We start from the raw sequence: 22,619 nt of genomic DNA on the forward strand, positions 1-22,619 counted from the left end.
AAACATCCAACTCCTGATGTTGGCTCAGGTCATGATCTCTGGGTTGTGAGATGAAATCCTGCAGTGGATTCTGGGCTCAGTGGGCTGCTGAGAGTCCGTTTGAGATTTTCTCTCTCCCTTTGCCCCTCCCCCCACCCTGAACAAGCCCACGCGCGCGTGCGCACACACATTCTCTCTCTCAAATAAATAAATAAATAAATCTAAAAATAAAAGTGCTGGAGCATCTGGGTGGCTCAGTCTGTTAAGTGACTGCCTTCAGCTCAGGTCATGATCCCAGGGTCCTGGGATTGAGCCCCGCATCGGGCTCCCTGCTCTGCGGGAAGCCTGCTTCTCCCTCTCCCACTCCCCCTGCTTGTGTTCCCTCTCTCGCTGTCTCTCTCTCTCTCTGTCAATTAAATAAATAAATAAAACCTTAAAATAAAAATAAATATAAAAATAAAAGTGCTATGGTATCTCTCATCTTAAAAAAAAGAAACCTCGGGGCGCCTCGGTGGCTCAGTCATTAAGTTTCTGCCTTCGGCTCAGGTCATGATCCCAGGGTCCTGGTATCGAGCCCCGCATCGGGCTCCTTGCTCAGCGGGAAGCCTGCTTCTCCCTCTCCCACTCCCCCTGCTTGTGTTCCCTCTCTCACTGTGTGTCTCTCTGTCAAATAAAATCTTAAAAAAAAAAAAAAAAAAAAACCTTTCTTGACTCCATATTCCCTTCTGGCTACCACACTGTTTCTCTCTCTGCTCTTCATTTCAGCCAATATCTCAAAGAAGTATCTGTGTTTCTTGATTTCAAGTCCTATCTTTTCATTCTCTCTAGAGTCCACTTTAATCAGGTTTTACCCCCTTTACTAACTGAAACTGTTTTTACCAAGGTCACCAAAGACCTCTGTGTTAATAAATCTGGAAGTATTCTCAGTTCTCATCTGACTGGCCTTATGATTAGATCTGATAATTTGCTAACTCCCTCCTTCCTTCCTCATTTCTTCCTGAAACACTTGTGTTTACTTGGCTCCAGGACAGACACCATACTTTCCTCGTTTTACTCCAAGCTCACTGTTGGTTGCTCCTTCTCAGTTCCTTCTCTTTTGCTAGTTTCACTTCATTTCCTTGAACTCTTAACATTGGAGTGGCTACAGTTGGACTTCTTGGATCTACAGACACTCATTGTACAGATGGTCTTACCCAGTCTCATGGCTTTAAATGCCCCCATATGCTATTGACACCCAAATTTGTATCTCCAACTCAGATTTCCCCCATGAACTCCAGACTCTTATTCCAATTGCATTCTTGACATTTCAGCTTGGATGTTTAAAAAGTATCTCAAACTTAATGCAAGACAAAATTCCTGACATTCTTCCCAAATTGGTTTCTTCCACAGTTTTCCCTATCTCACTCAATCACTCCAGTTGCTCAGACAAAAACCTGGCATCATCCTTGACTCTTTTCTTCCTCTCATACCTTATAGTTAAACCTTTAGCAAATCTACTGGGCCCTACCTTCAAAATATTTATTTATTATTTTTTTATTGTTATTTATTTATTTGACAGAGAGGGACACAGCGAGAGAGGGAACACAAGCAGGGAGAGTGGGAGTGGGAGAAGCAGGCTTCCCACTGAGCATGGGAGCCTGATGAGGGCCTTGATCTCAGGACCCTAGGATCATGACCTGAGCCAAAGGCAGATGCTTAACAACTGAGCCACCCAGGTGCCCCGGGCCCTACCTTCAAAATATATACAGATCTGACCACTTCTTACCACTTCTTCCCCCAAACCCTCATCCTCCTCACCATGCTAACTCTCTGACCTAAGCCATTATCATATCTGGATTGTTACAATGATATCATATTTATTTTACTGCTTTCTGCTCTTGTTATCTGTGACCTATTTTTCCCACAGTAGTCCAAATCATTTTTTTAAACCTAAGCCATACCATGTTCTTCCTCTACTCAAAACTCCAGTAACTTTCCATCTCATTCAGTGTAAAAGGCAAAGTCTTTACAATGGCCTACAAGACCTCACTTGATATAGGATACTATAACCTCTCTGACTTCCTTTCTTAATCATTCACCCTTACCCTCACTCTGCTCCAGCCATGTTGGCATCCTTGATGTTTCTCAAACCTACTAAGCACATCCCTGCCTTGCACTGATATTCCTTTTGCCTTGATTGCTCCCCACCCTAGATACATTCTTCGTCAGTCTCTTACTTTAAGTCTTTTCTCTAATGTTTTCTGACCACCCTTGAAATCTCAACCCCTCCCCCTTTCTTATATACTCTTCCATCTATCTTTCTCTCCTGATATATTTGTCTCCTTATCAACTTAGGATTTTATATATACTATATATATTTATACATTTATGAATAATTTATATAAGCTACCTGAAGGCAGAGTTTTGTTTGTTTTGTTTACTGCTATCTCCTCAGTACCTAGAATAGAGCTTAGCATATAGTAGTTACTGAACAATTATTTTTGAATATATGAACAAATCCTCATGATAACTTTATGAGCTAGATTCTATTTTTTATAGCTTCTATTTTATAAATGAGGGAACCAAGGCTCAGAAAGGCTTAGGAACTTAACTCAAATCACACAACTAGCAAGTAGCAGAGCTGAGGTTGGATGCAAGATGTCTTTTTCTTTAAAGCCCACAACTTTAACCACTATGGTATTCTACCTTCTCTATACCTTTAGAATCAGTCCTCTTAAGTATATCACCACTGTGCTATAGGTTTGGCCCCAACAACTCTTACCTGTATTTCTTTAAAGCATCCTTGACCCTATTGCTCCATCCTTTACACAGAGCCAGAGTGACACATCTTTTTTTGTTTTTAAATGTACATTTAAGTGGTTTTTAGTATATTCACAGAATTTCACAACCATCATCATTATCTACTTGCAGAACACTTTCATCACTCCAAGAAGAAACCCTGTGTCCATTAGCACTCACTCCCGTCCCCCTTTCCCTCAGCTTCTGGCAACTGCTAATCTAATTTCTATCCCCATGGATTTGCCTATTCTAAATTTTTTTTTTAAGATTTTATTTATTTATTTGAGAGAGAGAGAGAGAGAATGAGAGACAGAGAGCATGAGAGGAGGAGGGTCAGAGGGAGAAGCAGACTCCCTGCCAAGCAGGGAGCCTGATGCGGGACTCGATCCCGGGACTCCAGGATCATGACCTGAGCCGAAGGCAGTCGCTTAACCAACTGAGCCACCCAGGCGCCCTGCCTATTCTAGAGATTTCATATAAATGGAATCATATAATGTGAGGCATAAGAGTCTTTTACATCTGGCTTCTTTCACTTAGCATAATGTTTTCAAGGTTTACCCATGTTGTAGCATGGATCAGCACTTCATTCCTTTTTTAAAAAAATTTTTTTAAAGTCTTTATTTATTTATTTGAGAGAGAGGGGAGAGAGAGAGAGAGAGAGCATGAGTGGGGGGGAAGGGCAGAGGGAGAGGGAGAGGGACAAGCAGACTCCCCACTGAGCAGGGAGCCTGATGCAGGGCTCAATCCCAGGACCCTGAGATCATGACCTGAGCCAAAGGCAGAGGCTTAACCAACTGAGCCACCCAGGCATCCCAGTACTTCATTTCTTTTTATTACCGAATAATACTTCATTGTGTAGATATACCACATGTATTTATCTATTCACCAATGATGGACATTTGTTTTTACATTTTTGGTTGTTATAAATAACATTATTGTGAATATTCATATGCAAATTTTTATGCAGATATATGTTTTAAATTCTTTTGGCTATATACCTAGGAGTAGAATTGTTGGGGCATATGATAATTCTATGTTTAACCCTTTGAGGAACTGCCAAATTGTTTTCCAAAGTGGCTGTATCATTTTATATTTCCACCAGCAATGTGCGAGGAGTCCAATTTCTCCACATCCTTGCCAATTCTGGATGATTGTAACAATCTCAACAACATTCTTTTGCATGTAGATATGCAGTTGTTATTGTCCATTTAAAAAATTATAACCATTTTAGGGGCGCCTGCGTGGCTCAGTTGGTTAAGCAACTGCTTTCGGCTCAGGTCATGATCCTGGAGTTCCGGGATCGAGTCCCGCATCGGGCTCCCTGCTCGGCGGGGAGTCTGCTTCTCCCTCTCCCGCTCCCCCCTCTTGTGCTCTTTCTCTCTCTCACTCTCTCTCTCAAATAAATAAATAAAATCTTTAAAAATAAATAAATAAATAATTATAACCATTTTAGTTGGTGTGAAGTGCTATTTCATTGTGGTTTTGATGTGCATTTCCCTAATGATTAATGATGGTAAGCTGTTAGAGCATATTTTGTGCACTTTTTGGCCACTTGTATATATTCTTTGGAGAAATGTTTATTCAAATAATTTAGCCATTTTTAAAATTGGGTTATTTATCTTCTTATTGTTAGGCTGTAAGGCTTTTTTATATATTCGGAACAATTCATTTATCAGATATATGATTTACAAATATACCCTCCCATTCCTTGGATTGTCTTCACTTTCTTGATGGTGCCCCTTGAAGCACAAAAGTTTTTGATTTTGATGTTCAATTGATCTATTTTTCCTTTTGTTGCTCATGCTTTTGGTGTTATAGCTAAGAAAGCATTACCTAATCCCAAGTCATAAAGATTTATATCTACGTTTTCTTCCTAGAGTTTTAGAGTTAGGAAACTTACTTTCCTCTAAGAGCTTTATGGACTTACACTTATATCAATGACCTATTTTGAGTTGGTTTTGTATATGGAATGAGGTAGTTGCCACACTTTATTCTTTTGCATGTGGATATCCAGTTGTCCCAGTACAATTTGTTGAAAAGACTATTCTTTCCTCCATTGAATTGTCTTGGCACTCTTGTTGAAAATCAAGGGGCACCTGGCTGGCTCAGTTGGTAGAGCATGAGAGTCTTGATTTCAAGGTCATGAGTTTGAGCCCCATGTTGGGTGTAGAGACTACTTAAAAAAAAAAAAAAAAGAAAAGAAAACCAACTGGCCATAAATGTATGGGCTTATTTTTGCAGTCTCAATTCCATTCTATCAATTTATATGTCTTTCCTTATGCCAGTACCACACTGTCTTGGTTACTCTACCTTGGTGGTAAGTTAGAAATGAGGAAGTATGAATCTTTCAACTTAGTTCTTAATTTTCAAGATTGGCTATTCTGAGTCTTTGAATTCCAAATAAATTTTAGAATCAGCTTGTGAATTTCTACAAAGAAGTTAGCTGAGATTCTAATGGGGTTGCAAATGAATCTGTAGATCAATTTGGGAAGTATTGCCATCTTAACAACCTCGAGTCTTCTAATCCATGAACATGAAAAGCCTTTCCATTTATTTAGGTCTTTAAAAAAAAAGATTTTATTTATTTATTTGAGAGAGAGAGAGCAGAGAGAGAGAGTGCGTGCGCACAAGCAGGGGGAGGGGCAGAGGGAGATGGAGAAGTAGGCTTCCCCCTGAGCAGGGAGCCCAAAGAGGGCTCAACCCCAGGACTCTGGGACCGTCCTGGGATCATAATCTGAGCCGAAGGCAGATGCTTAACTGACTGAGCCACCCAAGCCCCCCTTATTTAGGTCTTAAATTTTTTTCAATGATGTTTTAGAGTTTTCAGTTACAAGTCTTAAACGTCTTCTTTTATTTATTTACTTTTTATTTTTATTTTTTTAAAAGATTTTATTTATTTATTTGTCAGAGAGAGAGACCACACAAGCAAGGGGAGCAGTAGGCAGAGGGAGAAGCAGGCTCCCTGCTGAGCAAGGAGCCTGAAATGTCTTCTTTTATTTTTTTATTTTTTTTAAAGATTTTATTTATTTATTCGACAGAGAGCACAAGTAGGCAGAGTAGCAGGCAGAGGGAGAGGGAGAAGCAGGCTCTCTGCTGAGCAGGGAGCCGGACGTGGGGCTCAATCCCAGGACCCCAGGATCATGACCTGAGCCAAAGGCAGCTGCTTAACCAACTGAGCCACCCAGGCGCCCCTGAAATGTCTTCTTTTAAATTTATTCTTAAGTACTTTTTCTTTTTGATGCTATTGTAAATAAAATTGTCATCTTAATTCACTTTTAGATTATTCATTACTAGTATACAGAAATAAAACTGATACTGATCTTAAATCTTTCAGTCTTGCTGAACTTGTTTATTCTAATAATTTTTTTGTTTCTTTAGGATTTTCCAAACATACACGATCATCTCATTTGTAAATAAAGATAGTTTACTTCTTCCTTTCCTATTTGAATGCCTTTTATTTCTTTTTCTGGCATAATTGCCATGGCCAGAACCTCCAGTACAATGTTGACGAGAGTGACCTTACTTTTTTTTTAAGATTTATTTATTTGTTTATTTTATTTATTTATTTTTTAAGATTTTATTTATTTATTTATTTGAGAGAGAGAGAGAAACAGCATGAGAGGGGAGAGGGTCAGAGGGAGAAGCAGGCTCCCCGCTGAGCTGGGAGCCTGATGTGGGACTCGATCCTAGGACTCTGGGATCATGACCTGAGCCGAAGGCAGTCGCTCAAGAACTGAGCCACCCAGGCGCCCTATTTATTTGTTTATTTGACAGAGAGAGAGAGAGAACACAAGCAGGGGGCACAGGAGAGGGAGAAATAGACTCCCTGCTGAGCGGGGAGCCCAATGCAGGGCTCCATTCCAGGACCCTGGGATCATGACCTGAGCCAGAGATAGACGCTTAACCAACTGAGCCACTCAGGCGTACAAAAGTGACCTTTCTAAAACACAATTTTGGATTTTTATTTCCCACCCTTGAAGTCTTTCAATGACTCCACATTGCTCTTAGAATAAAGATTTCACGGGGCGCCTGGGTGGCTCAGTCATTAAGCGTCTGCCTTCGGCTCAGGTCATGATCCCAGGGTCCTGAGATAGAGCCCCGCACCAGGTTCCCTGCTCGGCCAGGAGCCTGCTTCTCCCTCTCCCACTCCGCCTGCTTGTGTTCCCTCTCTAGCTGTCTCTCTCTCTCTCTGTCAAATAAATAAAATAAAATCTTTAAAAAAAAAAGAATAGATTTCACTTCTCATTTGCTTATAATGCATCTCACCTTAGCTTTGCATCCTTAGCAAAATCCAACCCAACTGAATCACAATACTTTTCCCAGCTCTTTGCTCTTTCTTGCTTCTGGGCCTCTGTGCACATTATTCCCTGTGCCTGATACACTCCCTTCTGCATCCATCCCTTGCTTCACCAGGGCAATTGCTACTCATGCTCCAGATATCAGCTTATATACAGCTTCTACAAGGAAGCCTGCTCTCCCTTGTCCCATAACATATGTGTATTTCCACATTATTGGGATCTTATTCTTTTAACTTTATTACATTGCATTTATAATTGCCATTTTGCTTGTCTGGCCTCCTCTCTAGGCTATGTGCTCTTTGAGGGTGGAGACTTAATCTTACTTTTGTAACTCCTCTGCCTTACAGAGTGCTTGGGGCATAGTATGTCATAAAAACTTAACTTGTTGGGGCGCCTGGGTGGCTCAGTCATTGAGTGTCTGCCTTTGGCTCAGGTCATGATCCCAGGGTCCTGGGATCGAGCCTCACATCGGGCTCCCTGCTCCGCAGAGAGCCTGCTTCTCCCTCTCCCACTCCCCCTGCTTGTGTTTCTTCTCTCGCTGTGTCTCTGTCAAATAAATAAATAAATAAAATCTTAAAAAACACCCCCCCCAAAAAAAACAAAAAACACCTTAACTTGTTGAATAAATTAATAAATGGGAAGAAGCCCATTTATCTGCTCTTTGTAAGTTCCATGCTTCAGTAAACCTGTCATTGGTAGTTCTAATCAGTGGTCTGAAAATGTGCCCACCAGGCTAGGAGTTTGCAGGATGTTGTTCAATGTTCTCTTGTGGGCCTGAGATAATGTTCCCTTGAAGTTCCAATCAGAATCTTCTGTTAAGTAGTAAAAAAAATTGTTTTAACAGTGCCCTTTGGGTGGACATTTAATTATAGGGATAATTTGTTTTATATAGAATTTCAGATTTATAGCCTTTAAAAAACAATTGGTTTTCTTGAATCCAGTTCTTCAAAATTGATGATTTTCTAGGCCCCACTGCATTTTGATGTAACAAAACTACCCAAAACATGTAGTGAGGTAGGGAGTATCATTGCCATTTCATCCACAAGGGGCAGAATAGTTAAGTAACTTGCCCAGGTTCCTGGGGGCAGAGTCAGAATTCGAATGTAAGCCTTTCTGACAATAAATCCATACTTTTAACCATTTACTTCCTTCATCTTACCTACTTATAATGTATAATTTTGCAAAAAGAACAGCTGTGTCTTACTTGAGGCTAAGCTTGACACTTAGTAAGCCAAAATTGTATATTGTCAGAGTTATCCCTGAAAAATTCTAGAACTTATTCAGTATAATATACAGACATATTGTATCTGCATAAGCTCAACACAACCAATTATTTTCTTCAGGCTTAAATCAAAACCTTGCCTTTTTGGTTGAGTATCAGCTGAAATCCTTGGCTTGCATATAGAGATAATATTGAAAGTAACAACAAAAACCCCTTTCTTCAAACACTGAGCACTGAGGGTGTATAATTACATTCCTATACAGTTAAATGCAAACACGATGCTACTCCCCTTTTTACATACTTTGATTTTCTGGACTGTAGGATAGAATGGATAGTGCCTCCAGTAAAATATGTACCTTTTTTTTTTGTATCTTTCAGTGCCAAATGTTGCTATGAATCAGGATAGTCTCCTCAGACTTTCAAAATTTGACAGATTTATTTGAGATATCTGTTATGGGTGAGACACTGACAGGGTTTACTAGTAAAGCTAAAGAACATGGGGCAGTTATAGAGATAATTAAATCCTTAATTATCATTGCCATAACCATAATGTGATAGTCCCCATTTGTCGAGCACTTATTCCCATGTGCCAGACACTGTGTAATGTGCTTTATAAGCATTGTCCATTTAATTTTCTTTATCACTCTGATGTAGTTTGCATGAAACTGAGGCTCAAAGACTTTTAATAACTTGTCCATGGTGTTATATCTTATAAATGGAGGACTTCAATCCAATCTCAAATTTGTCTGATTCTACAGCCCATCCTCTTAACCATTGTCCTGATGTCAGGGTTTCTGATTTCCTTTTAAAGGGGTAAAATAGATTCCAGATTGTCCTTTTAAAAAATCAAGGGGATTAGATTAAAAAATGTCATCAACACAAAATAATAATGGTCCCTTTTGTGTCCAGTAGAGATTTTGCTTGTCTGAGAATCTCCAGACAGACACATTTCCCTGAGCCTCTTCTGGCCCAGCCATGATTCCTTCTGAGTATATCCTAATATGTCCTCTATCTTTCTCTGCTCGTTCCTCCCTCTCCCATCCCCACCATGCTCCATTCCACAAAACATTTCAGCATGCTCAGAACATACTTGCTCTGCTGTGCTTTGCTGACTCATACTTTACCTGGAAAGACCTGGCCCCATTGGAGGTGTTGCTCAGGAGTTTGAGAAGTCCCAGAGGGTTTTAAATAGGGAAATGACAAGATCTGGTTTTTGTTTTGTTTTGTTTTGTTTTAAAGATTTTATTTATTTGAGAGAGGGAATGAGATAGAGAGAGAGAGAGCACGAGAGGGGCAGGGTCAGAGGGAGAAGCAGACTCCCTGCTGAGCAGGAAGCCCAATGCGGGACTCGATCCCGGGACTCCAGGATCATGACCTGAGCCGAAGGCAGTCGCTTAACCAACTGAGCCACCCAGGCGCCCTGTTTTGTTTTGTTTTTTTAAAGATCACTGTCTCTGATAAGGAGAGTTGATAGATGTGGGTACAAACATGAAACTAGTTAAGGAGTTTCAGCTGTGGTCCAGGAGAGAAAGGATGGTGGCAGTGGAGACAGTGAAAAATGGTCAGATGTAGAATATATTTCGAAAACAGAATTGGAATTTCAGATATATATAGGAGGTTGAGCCAACAAAACTTGCTCATAGATTGGACTTGGGCTATGAAAGAAAGCACAGAATAAACGAAGAAAAGCTATGGACTGAACAAGGCATCCTCTATTTGTGTTATAAGATATTCAATACACAGTCATCATCTCAAACTGAGACACAACTGTGATTATGGCTTAGAAAATCTTTGACTGAAAGAGTTGTTTGTCATTATGTGTGTATGTGGAGTGTCTTAGTTTTCACCAACTATGCGAACCTGCTAAGTGCAGGATTTTGTGCTAGGTATTTTCACAAAAGTTGCATCATTTAACTTCCCCTAAACCCTTAGAAGGAAGAATTAATATCCCCGTTTTAGAGAAAGAAACTAAGACGTCACTTATGATTTGACTGAGGTTACACAGTTCATAAGGAACTGAGCTGAGATTTGAAGTCAAAGTTGACTCTAAAGCCCATGTTCTTGTACTGCAATGATTCAAAGGTACAAAATCAGAATTCCCCAAACTTTTCTCTGCATTACTTGAAGCCTCTGTTGACTCTCATGTGTCCTACTTTAGAGCCCAAGGCTGGCAAACAGGACAGCTTTGTTCTGTCTGTAGCCCATCCGCTGACTTGCCTTGTGATTTAGGGCAAGCTTCTTAATTTGATGGTGTCTCAGCATTCCCACATGTTAAGCAGGGCTAGTAATTAGTGATGGAGACAATGCTTTGAAATCTGCAGATGAAAGGACCTGCAGTCTTGAGCACAAATATTTTCTTTCCAGTGGTGTTCTTTTGGTTTCTTATAGTTTTCAGGACCCTTCATAAGAGGAAAAAAGAAAAAAAAAAAAAAAAAAGAGAGAAGAAAAGAAAAGAAAAAAAAAGAAAAGGAAAGGAAAAAGGACAAGTATAAAACTGCATTTGCTTGCTCACTGGAAGCCAATGGAACTTTAGGGACATAAATGTAATAATCTTCCTTACTCTCTAGTACTCGATAAATATTACTAATGGATGAATGAATTTTATTAAAAAAACCATTAAGGTAGGTTTGGAAAACTACTGATGATCTTTAAAAATGATTTCTATTTTTGTTTCTGGTTTCTTAAACCCTAAATATTCTCTAGTAAGAAGAAAAAGGAGCTAATACTTATCTAGTGTCCACTGTGTGCCGGGCATCAGGCTGACTGCTTTCACACGTAACTTCACTTAAGCATCATAACAGCACAATCAGGTAGGTGCTATCAATACCTTCAGTTTATAGGAAACAATGGCTTGGTATAGTTCACTGACTTGTCCAAGGTCACAAAATTAGGAAGTAGCTGAGCCAAGACTGGGCCAGATTGGGGCTTCCCAGTTCTAAATTCAGGCTCTTCCCAGGACACCCCATTGCCCTGAAAAATTAGTGATGGAGACAGTTTTGAAATGTCCTATCACACCCTGGGTGTATGTGGCATTTAAAAATCTCTTACTGCTTGTTCTTTTCAGTTCCTGGCACAGGGACAGTTATTTGTATAGCACAATTGTTATTATTGTGCAGCCTCACATATTCTTTCTGCCCTGGGCAAACATGAACAATAATGGGAGATATTTATGCAACGGACAGCTTGGAAGCATGAGCTCCAGATTATCATTACAATTGTAGTTTAATTTTTTTTTTTTTCTGTAGCTTAGCACCATTTATATGGGAGGCCTTTCTCAAAGTCTCATGCAAATAAACTGGTTCTTTGTGTATTCAGAGAGCTCCTCAGTTTTTTTTTCCATAGTTTCAATCAAGCATCCTGTATTTCTAAATGCTGACATCACAGATACGCAGTATTCATGAGGAGTTGTTATAACAGTCACCTCTAAAGTTGGAATATAAAGAAATAAAAGCAGCTCTGGTGTCCCGGAAGGGTTGGTTGGGGAGAAGGAGTAGGATAGAAAGATGGAAAGATAGGCTGATGACAAAGTTGTTCAGGATCTAAGTTCTCCTCTTCAGGATCAGGGCTATTATAAATCCAGGGCCTCATCTTCAGCTTTCCATGGTCAAAAGCACCATTTTATCAAGTCTTCTTGGTGGTGATCAATGTCTACAGGACACCAGCAACATGCCCTAGTAAAAGGCACTTTTAAGTCAGAAGACCTATGTATAATTTCTAGCTTTGTCACTATGAATTTGGACAAATTCCTCTTCTGTAAAACAAAATTAATAATAATCCCCATAGGGTTGTTGTGAGGATTAAATGAAATAATGTACATGAAAGCAGCATCTGTTGGTTGTCAGTACGCAGATTTAAGTCATCAGACACAACTTTATTACCTAAGGAGCATCTACCTTTCCTATAACAGGGATACATGTGTCAGCTGTTCAAGGCACTCCTTTCTTAGGGCCAATGTAACCGCAAAACTCTCTTAGTAATTGGAGAGTTGTCTGAGGGGTAGAGTTAAATGGTGATCTTGAAGAATGGTGTTCTTATAGCTACCACAAATTAGGCATCTACCCCAGTCAAGGCTCTTTAATAGGACATTTATGCATGATTTGTAGTCCTTATATCATCCCCATAAGGTAGGGATTATTTTTTTTTTTAAAGATTTTATTTATTTATTTGAGAGAGAGAAAGAGCACAAGAGGGGGGAGCGGGAGAGGGAGAAGCAGACTCCCTGCTGAGCAGGGAGCCCGATGCAGGACTCGATCCCGGGACTCCAGGATCATGACCTGAGCCGAAGGCAGTCGCTTAACCAACTGAGCCACCCAGGCGCCCCCATAAGATAGGGATTATTATCTCCAATGGACACATGAGGAATATGAGGCTTAGAGATCCAGAGACATTAAGTTGCCCTAGGAAAAACAGGCAAGTCCTTTTTGTCTGCTCCATGAAGCTCATTCTTGTTACAATGAATTAGATCACAACGTATCTTCCATTAGTTACATTTTACTCTCCTAAAATAGATTTGGGATATGACCCAGTGCTTTGATGAGATCTGGGACAGGCATTTTCAAACTGTCATTGGTGTGTCATTTAAAAAGAAATCCAGTCCTAGAAGTTCTAGGCCTTTTTAGGAGTTTGGACCATCACTCCTATCATCCATCACATGTCGTTTTAAATTTAAACCAGAACCAATGAGTGGAAAAGGAAGCCAGTACTAATTATTGATGATTTTTAACTTGTCTTCCCTTGCTGAGGGCTCTGATTATCATTATTATTATTTTAATCAAGGCCCAAACCTGCTTTAAGTGGCCTTTACTGAAACAAGTTATCTACAAAGTATTTGTTCCTTGGTTTTCTTATCTGTGAAATGGGGATAAAATAAGGATGCGAATAATAACTACACATGACATTATGCATTTAATTCATTTCAACAAACCTTTATCATGTGCCTATTTGATTCCAGGAGTTGTGCTAGATGCTGTATGTGAGAACATATATAAACTGTGAAAAGCAATTCTGAAAAAATAGAGTGTATTGTTTTTGATTTACTATAAATCACACGATTATAACGGTAATAATTCCTTATGTTTCCTCCATATTTTCCACACTGATCTGCTCATTTTTTTTTTAAGATTTTATTTATTTATTTGACAGAGAGGGACACAGCGAGAGAGGGAACACAAGCAGAGGAAGTGGGAGAGGGAGAAGCAGGCTTCCTGCGGAGCAGGGAGCCTGATGCGGGGCTCGATCCCAGGACCCCGGGATCATGACCTGAGCTGAAGGCAGACGCTTGACTGAGCCACCCAGGTGCCCCTGATCTGTTCATTTTTTTTTAAAGATCTATTTATTTATTATATATATAGAGAATGAGTGAACAGGAGCAGGAGGGGCAGAGGGAGAGTCTTAAGCAGACTCTGTGCTGAGTGTGGAGCCCAATGCAGGGCTTGATCTCATGACCCTGAGATCACAACCTGGGCTAAAACCAAGAGTGGGACATTTATCTGACTGTGCTACCCAGGCGCCCCTGATCTGCTCATTTTTATATATGAGAAGCTGAGGCTCAAACAGGTTAAATGGTTTGTCTGAGGCCACACACCAAATGATTCCCTATTCTCCTTACTAGCTGCATACTGCATTTCTGGAAAACGTTATACACAAGGAATTCCACTCTATTCACCCAAGAGTAATATCTTCTTCTACTTCATATTGTTTGGAGGAACCTCTTTGAATAGCAAGTGAATTTGTATTTCCCATAGTAACTTATTCCATGGCTTTCAGATTTCTTAACCTACATCTACATCTACAACTACCTCCATCTTTAGGTATTTTCATATATGTTATCACATTCATCCTCACCACAACCCGAAGGTTGGTTGTACAGCTAGTAAATGGTAGAGCCAGAATTGTAACCTGGATGTTTCTGGTGTCTAAGTCCTGTTTATTCCACTATGCTATACTGCTTTGGTTATTAGCTGTATAACTGGGCAAATCAATTAACCCCTATAATCTTTTTTTCCCCCTATAATCTTCATTTACTGCATCTATAAAGTGGGGTTATACCTTTTAGAGTTGTGAAGCTCAAATGTGATAATGTAAAATAGAAAAGTCAAATTACTACAAATTACTACTCTACCTGGTAGAGTAATTTAAAACAGTATCTCCCCTCCTCCCTTGAGTTAAAAAGAATAACAGCAGAAAGAGACCCATGGAGACTGTTGAATAAGTGGTTGTTCACCAGACCTACATGGCTGGCTCTTTGTGGCTGAACCTTGTAAAAAGGGGTCTGAGCAGAGTCAGGAGTTTCTGGGGGCACTTCTGGGATGGTTTGCCCATTTTGGCAAAGGACTATAAATTAGGTGAGGCTTACTCCATCATGGGCCTTGTTCAGTTGGCCATCCTGGCATATTAAATGGGGACTGCAGGGCGCCTGGGTGGCTCATCGGTTAAGCTTCTGCCTTCGGCTCAGGTCATGATCCCAGGGTCCTGGGATCGAGCCCTGCATCGGGCTCCCTGCTCAGTGGGAAGCCTGCTTCTCCCTCTCCCACTCCCCCCTGCTTGTGTTCCCTCTCTTGCTATCTCTCTGTCAAATCAATAAATAAAATCTTCAAAAATAATAATAAATAAATAAATGGGGACTGCTATGATAATGGTGACAAGGTCATGGGCCTGATTAGAGTTGTGGTTTGTTGGTGTGGGAAGCCACCATGACTGAGAAAGGAAGACCAATTCTGGGCAAAAACATTTACTGAGGCCTACTCTGTGGTAGGTTAACCTGTGAGTGGGGTGTAGTAATGAGTCAGTCCCCTGTCCTCAAGGATTTTACAGTGTGGTGGGGTAGAGAAAAGCCTTTAATTAACTCTTAAAAACAAGGCAGAGTATAATAAGGATCATATCAGAACAACTAAAAGGTGGGGTGGGAGTTCCTAGAAGGCTTCTTGAAGTAGGTGGCATATAAGTCAAGTCTTTAAAGATCAGGGTTTCTAGTAACTTGTTGTTTATTCCAACTGAAGATGACAGTATGAGATAGTGTAGGATGTATTATGTGTAACACAAGCAGTAACTGAGGCTTTTTATTGAGTACCTGCTATATGCTAAGGTCTGAGGATATAGAAATACATCAGAAACTGTCTTTGCCAGGCGCCTGGGTGGCTCAGTTGGTTAAGCGACTGCCTTAGGCTCAGGTCATGATCCTGGAGTCACAGGATCGAGTCCCGCATGGGGCTCCCTGCTCCGCAGGGAGTCTGCTTCTCCCTCTGACCCTCCTCCCTCTCATGCTCTCTGTCTCTCATTCTCTCTCTCTCAAATAAATAAATAAAAATCTTTAAAAAAAAAAAAAGAAAGAAACTGTCTTTGCCATTGAGAACTCTCAGTCTAGAGGGGTAGACAAATGTAAAGTCATTAGAGTGATAATGACTTCATAGGGTAGAGAAGAAATGTCAAAAAGAAGAGTGTGTAACTCTGACTTGGGGAGGTCAGGAGTTGCTTTGCAAAGGGGATAGTACTTGAGTGTGTCTTCAGAAACTAGGAGAAGTTTGTCAGGTTGACTATGGGAAGAGTTAGGAGTGCTGTAGGCACCTGAGCAGGTCCCAGTGCCCTTTCATTAAACAATGTAAGTGTGGCAGGCAGCAAGCAGGCAAGGACATTATTTATCATCCCTCCCACTTGGATTTTGACTCTTGGACGGAATGACTTAAAAGTGTTCTTTTTCAACATCATATTCTAATAGCAGATGGTTAAATGAGAGGTTTTGGAGTGAGACCTGGATTCTAACCTGGCTCCCTAATCAGCTGTATGATCTTAGGTAAAATACTTGTTTGTGTTTCGGTTTCTTCATTTATACAACTTACTTGTGTCTTAGTTCCTTCCATTCACACAATTGAAAAATTAAGTGTCTAGCACAGAATCTAGCATATTTTAATAAAGTACTGTTATTTCTATCATGATCTCATTTAATTTTCACAAGCAACCTTTCCACCCTTTCTTTGGGTAGAATTTCCCCCATTTTTCAGAAGCAGAAGCTTAGAGTAGGTAGGCGACCTGCTTAAAGTTTACGGCACAATCTGTAGTAGTCTCCGCCTACGCAGCCCGTCCGCCTTACTTTCATGTCCGCGCCGGGTTTTCTCAGGCGGCCCTGGGGGGGGTGGGGTAGGTTCCTGTCCGGCAGCGCTAAATCCGGATCCAGGATTTGGGTGCCGCCGCGCTGGCGCCAGGCGGGCGGGGCCAGGCGGGGCGGGGCGGGGCGGGGTGGGGCGGGCGAGAGGAGGGAAGTTGTCGAAGTTAGGGGAGACGCCCGCCCGCCTGCCCGGGCCTCGCCTCTGACCGCTCCCTCCGCCTCCTCCCCGCCCCGAGCCCCAGTCCGCCCGTCCTTCCTTCCCCTCCCGTGCATGATGGAAACACCATGGCTGCGGCGGCCCAGCTCTCCCTGACACAGGTAACGCCGCCTCCCGTCGGGCTCGGTGGGCCGGTGTCCCCGGCCCAGCCCCCTCCCCCACCGTCCTGTAGTTCACCGACCCGGGCAGTTTCTCTCGCCGCGGGCGGGGTGGCCGATGGTGAGAGCGAGAGCGTGTGTATGTGTGTGAGTGTGAGACTGTGTGACTGAGGGAGGGCGCCATCCCGAGCCCGCAGCTCCGTCGCAGCAGCCGTGACCCCGCCCCACGCCCCCCTCCCCCGCGCCCTGTCCCGCGGCCCCTTCGCCCCACTGCTGAGTGGACTGTGCCCCCTGCCCTGTTCAGCCGTCGCCTGGCGCCTCTCACTCCTTGCAGCTTTCACCCAGCGAGGAAGTTTCCTCCTTCCAGGCCAGAAGTACTCCAGGTGAGCTCCTGTTGAGCTCGCGCGGATCAGCCTCACCCCCAGTTCAGCCCTCGCCCCCCACGAGGCTGGCTCTCTGGGCTATGCAGAGCGCTTCTCTTCGTTAAAAGTCACCTTCCCGACCCAGACGCCCAAGGCCCCCTTTAAGATAGCCTTTCCTCTCTAAACCGGCCTTTTCCCCCTGGAGTCCAGCGAAAGCCCTCTCTTCCCCCAGCAGTTTCCGATAGTCAGCCCCTCTTCCAAATAAGTCTTAATACTCCCCAAGTACTTACCCTGCTAGCCTCTTCCTGAATTCAGCCTCTTCGCCTCCTGATCAGGTTTCCTTCTGAGTTAGACCCCTAATTCCGTCTCTTTCTGCTTCCACTCTTACTGGGTGGGGGCTTTCTCTTAATCGCTGCCCACACGGATAACAGGGAAACATCCTTCAACAGGTGTGATGGTTCCTCCAATCTTGGCGCTGGGAAGACTGTAGAGATCACTCATTGTGGGGGAACGTGTTCTCAGGGTCTTTCCTCTTGCCTTTCTGTTTCCTTCAGAGACCAGTCCTTGTGCTTCCCAGAAAACCTTGTGCTTCAACATCATTCACTCTGGGAACCTCGTTTCTCCCTCTCTGTAAAGAAACCCAATTGTAATCTTCTCATGATGTTCAGGATGATGAGGACTTGCACCTGTCAGCCCCTTCCTGCTCCTCTGACCAAAACTCACCCCAACCATAAACTTCTCAGCTTGTTCTCTCCAAAGCTGGTGACCATATACTTCCCCGCAGGGGCCCATCACAGCCTTCCTTCCTGCCTTATATCTCCCTGCCACCTTGTGGTCTCCTTGGCCTAGATTTGTCAGTGCTTATACATTTGGGCCATAGAGTTTTCTGTGTTGGAGCAAAAGGCTTTGGGATATTTCACCTAGCACTCTGGAATAGAGAAACTGAGTGAGAAATGTTCTCTTTAGGAACCTGGAGTCGCATATAAACATGTGCCTCAGGTAAAGTAACTAACTTCAGTTTGCAGGAATTCTGTTTCATAAGTGAAGTTTGTTTGTTTCCCAGTTTTCTTGATGTTGCTTATCCTATTTTGACAAGCAGATAACAGGGAAGAATCCTTGGAATGTAGTGGTTTAGTTTTGGTGGTGAATCTCTTTGGAAGGGTTCTCCTGAGATTTAAATTTGAGGAGTGGCAACATTGACTTTTGGGTGTTCACTTTTTATGAGTAGACTCATAACTAGAGTTAGTGACTTGCATTATACAAGATCCTGTTGGCAGGCTCTTGCTCTCTGGCTGTGTTGGCCAGTTCAGGCAGGAGTTTTCCCGTCTTGAAGTTTTTGTTCTTGAAGTTTCTATAGATTTGTTTCTTAGTTGTTTGCATACTTTATTCTCTCCCTGGGTAATGTTTTTAGTTTCTGTTTACTGTCATTTATCTCTGGAGATTTTCTTTAGGCTCTGTCAGTTTTACAGACAGTTAAATAATTTAAATATGTTCTTGTGGTTGTGTATTTAAATACTAACATGTACACAGAGTAAATACTGAATCAGGAATATTATCCTTAAGAGTCTCACATATGAGAGAACATACGTTGATGATTCATTTATATTGATAATTCAAATTAAGTCAATTTAGAATATTTTGATTTTAAGACATTAAGAGGCAATAAGATATATGTTAAGGGACAGAAAAAGAACCTTTTTAAGTGTTAATATACCCTAATGTGCCTCTTATTTTAAAACTTTTCTAATTTGTATTTTTTTTTATTTTTTAACTGCTTGAAGCAAATAAACGAAGGTAACATGCAACCTGGTTTCACATTCATTATTGATCTATTTGTGTCATGCCCCACCGTCCATCCCCAAATATACACACTTAGGCATACTCAAGTGAGAAATCCTCCAGGGCAGGGACATCATTTAATTCATCTCTCTTCCTCAGTGCCCATCTGGAAGAAAGTGATTAAAAACTGTCCTATGAATGACTGAAAATTTTAAAGGGCTCTGTGACAGTTAAAAGATTAAACAGATGCTGGCGTTAGTTTCTGCCTCTGGTCATGAGATAATAATGACTTTGGAGTAGGTTCTTTCATTCAACAAATATTGGTTACGTACATATTATGTGCTAGGCACTATGCTGGGATTGTCTTTATAGTTTTTTGCCTTTATCAGTTAAGCAAAACTGACAGTTTGGGGGGAAAATGTGAAAAATATTTTAATTTACTCCTTCCTTCCTCTTTCTCTGCATAACAACCAACCCACCAGCTCCCAGCCACCAAAATAAATTATTTAAATTATCATATTCTAGCTACTAGAGAGGATAGAATACTAGAGTTATGAAATTTAGATCTAGTCCTAGATCTGCCAAGAGCTAACTCTATGGCATTGAGTTAGATCTCCAAAGCCTGAGTTTTCTTAATTTTAATATTCACTCAACAAATATTTGTTGAGCATTCACTGTGTGCTAGGAATTATGTGCTAGGGACTGAGGATGTAATAGGAACAAAATAAATAACAATTCTTGGAGACAAAACATGGAACTTACATTCTAGTAGGAGAATTTGAATTAGCTGATCTAAGGCCCTTTCCAACTGACATTCTTTTTTATAGATTATATTTTATGATTTGTAGCTCTAGTGGGACTTTCCCAGGGTACTTTAGTGCTGTGTAGTCTTAGTGTTTCTTCCTTCCTTCCTTTCTTTCTTTTTAAAAATTTTAAGTAGGTTCCGTGCCCAGCGTGGAGCCCAGTGCGGGGCTTGAACTAACCACCCTGAGATCGAGACCCAAGCTGAGATCAACAGTTGGATGCTTACCAACTGAGCCACCCAGGTTCCCCTAGCCATAGTGTTTTCTAATTTCAGTTGTCTTCACTAGACATTCTATTTTCTTCTAATCAGTGAGAAGTAAAACTTGAATGAGAAAGTTCTTGTGATTTTTGCTTGTGGTGATAGATTATAAAAAAGATATTAATACTTTCTCTCTTTTTAAGCTTTTCCAGTTGCCCATTTCCTCTTCAAGCCTGTATTCTTAATAATACTACTGCTATCAGTCTTTTTTACTATATGTAAGGAATGTTTACTATATACACAAGAGTGTTACAATATGCAAGGAATTTTACTTCATTTAATTTAAGAATGAGGGAAGTAATTTACATGAGCTAGTAAGTAGTAGATCTGAGATTTGAACCAAGGTCTGTAGGATTTCAAAGCTGTGTATTTCACTCTCTTTCTCTGTGTACAAGATGCTTGGCATGTCCAGTGCTCCCTTGTGTTTTTGATGCTCTTTTTTGGTAAATGCCCTATTGTCCTAATTAGTAAACTTCTTGAGGATGGAAACCAGGTCTTTTGACTCTGAATATCCAGTGTCTTTTATGATATGTTGACAGTACAACTGTAGGTATACAAGTGGTGTTCTTGGTGATGATAAAAGTTTTATTTTATTGAAATAGGACATGAGTATTTTAAATGATATTCCAGCAGTTCAGCTTTATGTTGAGGTTTTCTTGTTTAATTTACCAAGGATTCTTTTTTAATAATAAAAAAGCCCTTAGAATGGGACTTAATTGAAAAAAAATCTTAGTATATGGTCTAAACCAATAAGTGCTATAGGTATACTTTTCCTTTTAATGCTTTTTTTTTTTTAATTGCAAGAGTGATATAACTGTATTACAGAAACTGGAAATTGGAGGAAAAAGTCTCGTAATTTTACAGTTTGTGGTGTTTATTTTCAATTTCATTAAATAAAAAATACATGATATGTTAATAAATGTGTCATCTTAGTGGTCTGATTTAGCAATTATGACAGTAAATATCAGGACACGATATAAAAATTACATGTTCTCAGAGGCAGAAAGAGAGTATTTAACATGATGTATTGTTTGAGTTCCTACTATGGGAAGGGCACAATAACGATATTTTCTTTTGTGCTTGCAGTTATAGTCCAGTATACTCAGGAAATCCATACTTCTTTGAGTGATATCCAACCGTTCTCAAAAATGGCTTGGAATGTTCAGCATTTGGGAGGAGTTGTCATAGTTAAAATTAATTAGGAACAGTTGGGTTTGTTCAATACAGAGTCTCCCAGGAGTAACCTAAGAGTGTATTCCTTTGTTTTCACTCTATTTTCAGACAGAATGGTAATGGACTAAAATGTAGTAGAAAAAGATTGAGCATCTTTATTTAGTAACGAATCATAGTTCTAATCTCCTCTCTCACTAATGGTCTGATTTAAGGACTTAACCTAAGGTGTTTTACTTGCTCTTCAAGGAATTAAACAGACTTACACACTTCTTTGTTTTGTGAGTTTTGCACTTAATAATATTGGAACTCTGGAAACTAGAAACAGGAAAATGGGTTGAGTGAGAGAGAATGAAAGAGAAAGAGAAATATCTAGTTACTTGGAGAATTGGTAGAACTAAAGGAAAAATTAATGCAGGCAGAGTTCATTAGGTAATCCCATACACTGGAATTTCATGTTAAAGTGGTTGAACTCTCATCAACAAGATAAAATATTATGTCTTCATTAAAAATTATGTTTATTAGGAGCTTGTAATAATATGAAGAATGTTGTAATTTGAATGCTGTATTACAGCAAAGTGGAGACATTGTATTTAGAAGAATGATCTAACCCAGTTAAGCATGCACAGAAAAAAAGACTGAAAAAAAACACCAAGATTTTATAATAGCATGGTTATAGTTTTTATTTACCTTCTTTTCAACAGTGAGCACATATTTCTTCTGGAATCTGCTGATTTAGCATTTCTGTGTGACAACTTTTTTTTGAATGTTTACTGTTAAATTGAAATGAATGACTATATATAAAGTGAAAATCTATTCTAAGATTGCATTTATACTCGCATTTCATCTTAAACATTCCTACCTTTGCATTTAGAGAAATTGGTCAGAAGAATGATAATAATAACTATCGTTACAATTGGTGTAGTGTAGAGAATTGTCAGAGGACTAATTTATAAATTTGTGTGCTGCTGTATAATTTACAAAGCATTTTATTCTCTCATTTGATTTTCACAATAACTAACACGCTAGGCTATTATCATTTCACATTGGACAATACTAAGGCTCAGAATTTGCGACTTAAGTTTTACAGTCAGTAAATAAAAACATAAACCCGCGTTAAAAAAAATTCAAACAATACCAGTGAAAGTCTTCTTCCTGCTCTGGGCTCTGAGTCTCCTTCCTAGAGGCAGTCATTCTTGCCACTTTGTTCTGTGTATTTCCAGCAATAATCTGTGATGTATATGTAAATATGCATGATTTTTCTTTTGAGTAAGCTGCGTATTGTTTCATGGCTTATTATTTATTTATTATTTTTTTTAACTTAATCTAGGAGGTTGTTCTCCACCAGCACATATGGATCTCCCTCATTATTTTCAAAACTTTAGGATCTTTCCTTATATGAATATTGTGTAATTTATTTAACTGGCCACCTAATGATGGACATTTATGTTGCTTCCAATTGTTTGCTATTACTAACAGTGCTGCAGTGAATATTCTTTTTTTTTTTTTTTAAGATTTTATTTATTTGACAGAGAGAGACACAGCGAGAGAG

General features: G+C 40.4%; 1 protein-coding gene across 3 annotated transcripts in view; it reads left to right on the top strand.

Annotated features, from left to right (window-relative positions):
• Window positions 1-16,574: 16,574 nt before the first annotated feature.
• The window catches only part of EPS15 (epidermal growth factor receptor pathway substrate 15), a 145,082-nt gene continuing 139,037 nt past the window's right edge, over window positions 16,575-22,619 (top strand). For 2 of the 3 annotated variants that reach the window (XM_035018587.1, XM_035018586.1), the window contains exon 1: window positions 16,575-16,696. In XM_035018587.1, the coding sequence (XP_034874478.1) occupies window positions 16,664-16,696 (33 nt within the window). In that variant the 5' untranslated portion in view covers window positions 16,575-16,663. The remainder of the gene's footprint in view (window positions 16,697-22,619) is intronic. The other variant, XM_035018585.1, reaches the window with a different exon arrangement.

Source organism: Mirounga leonina, unplaced genomic scaffold (assembly GCF_011800145.1).
Source record: "Mirounga leonina isolate KUSES-001 unplaced genomic scaffold, KU_Mleo_1.0 Mir_173, whole genome shotgun sequence".
Taxonomy (NCBI): Eukaryota; Metazoa; Chordata; class Mammalia; order Carnivora; family Phocidae; genus Mirounga; species Mirounga leonina.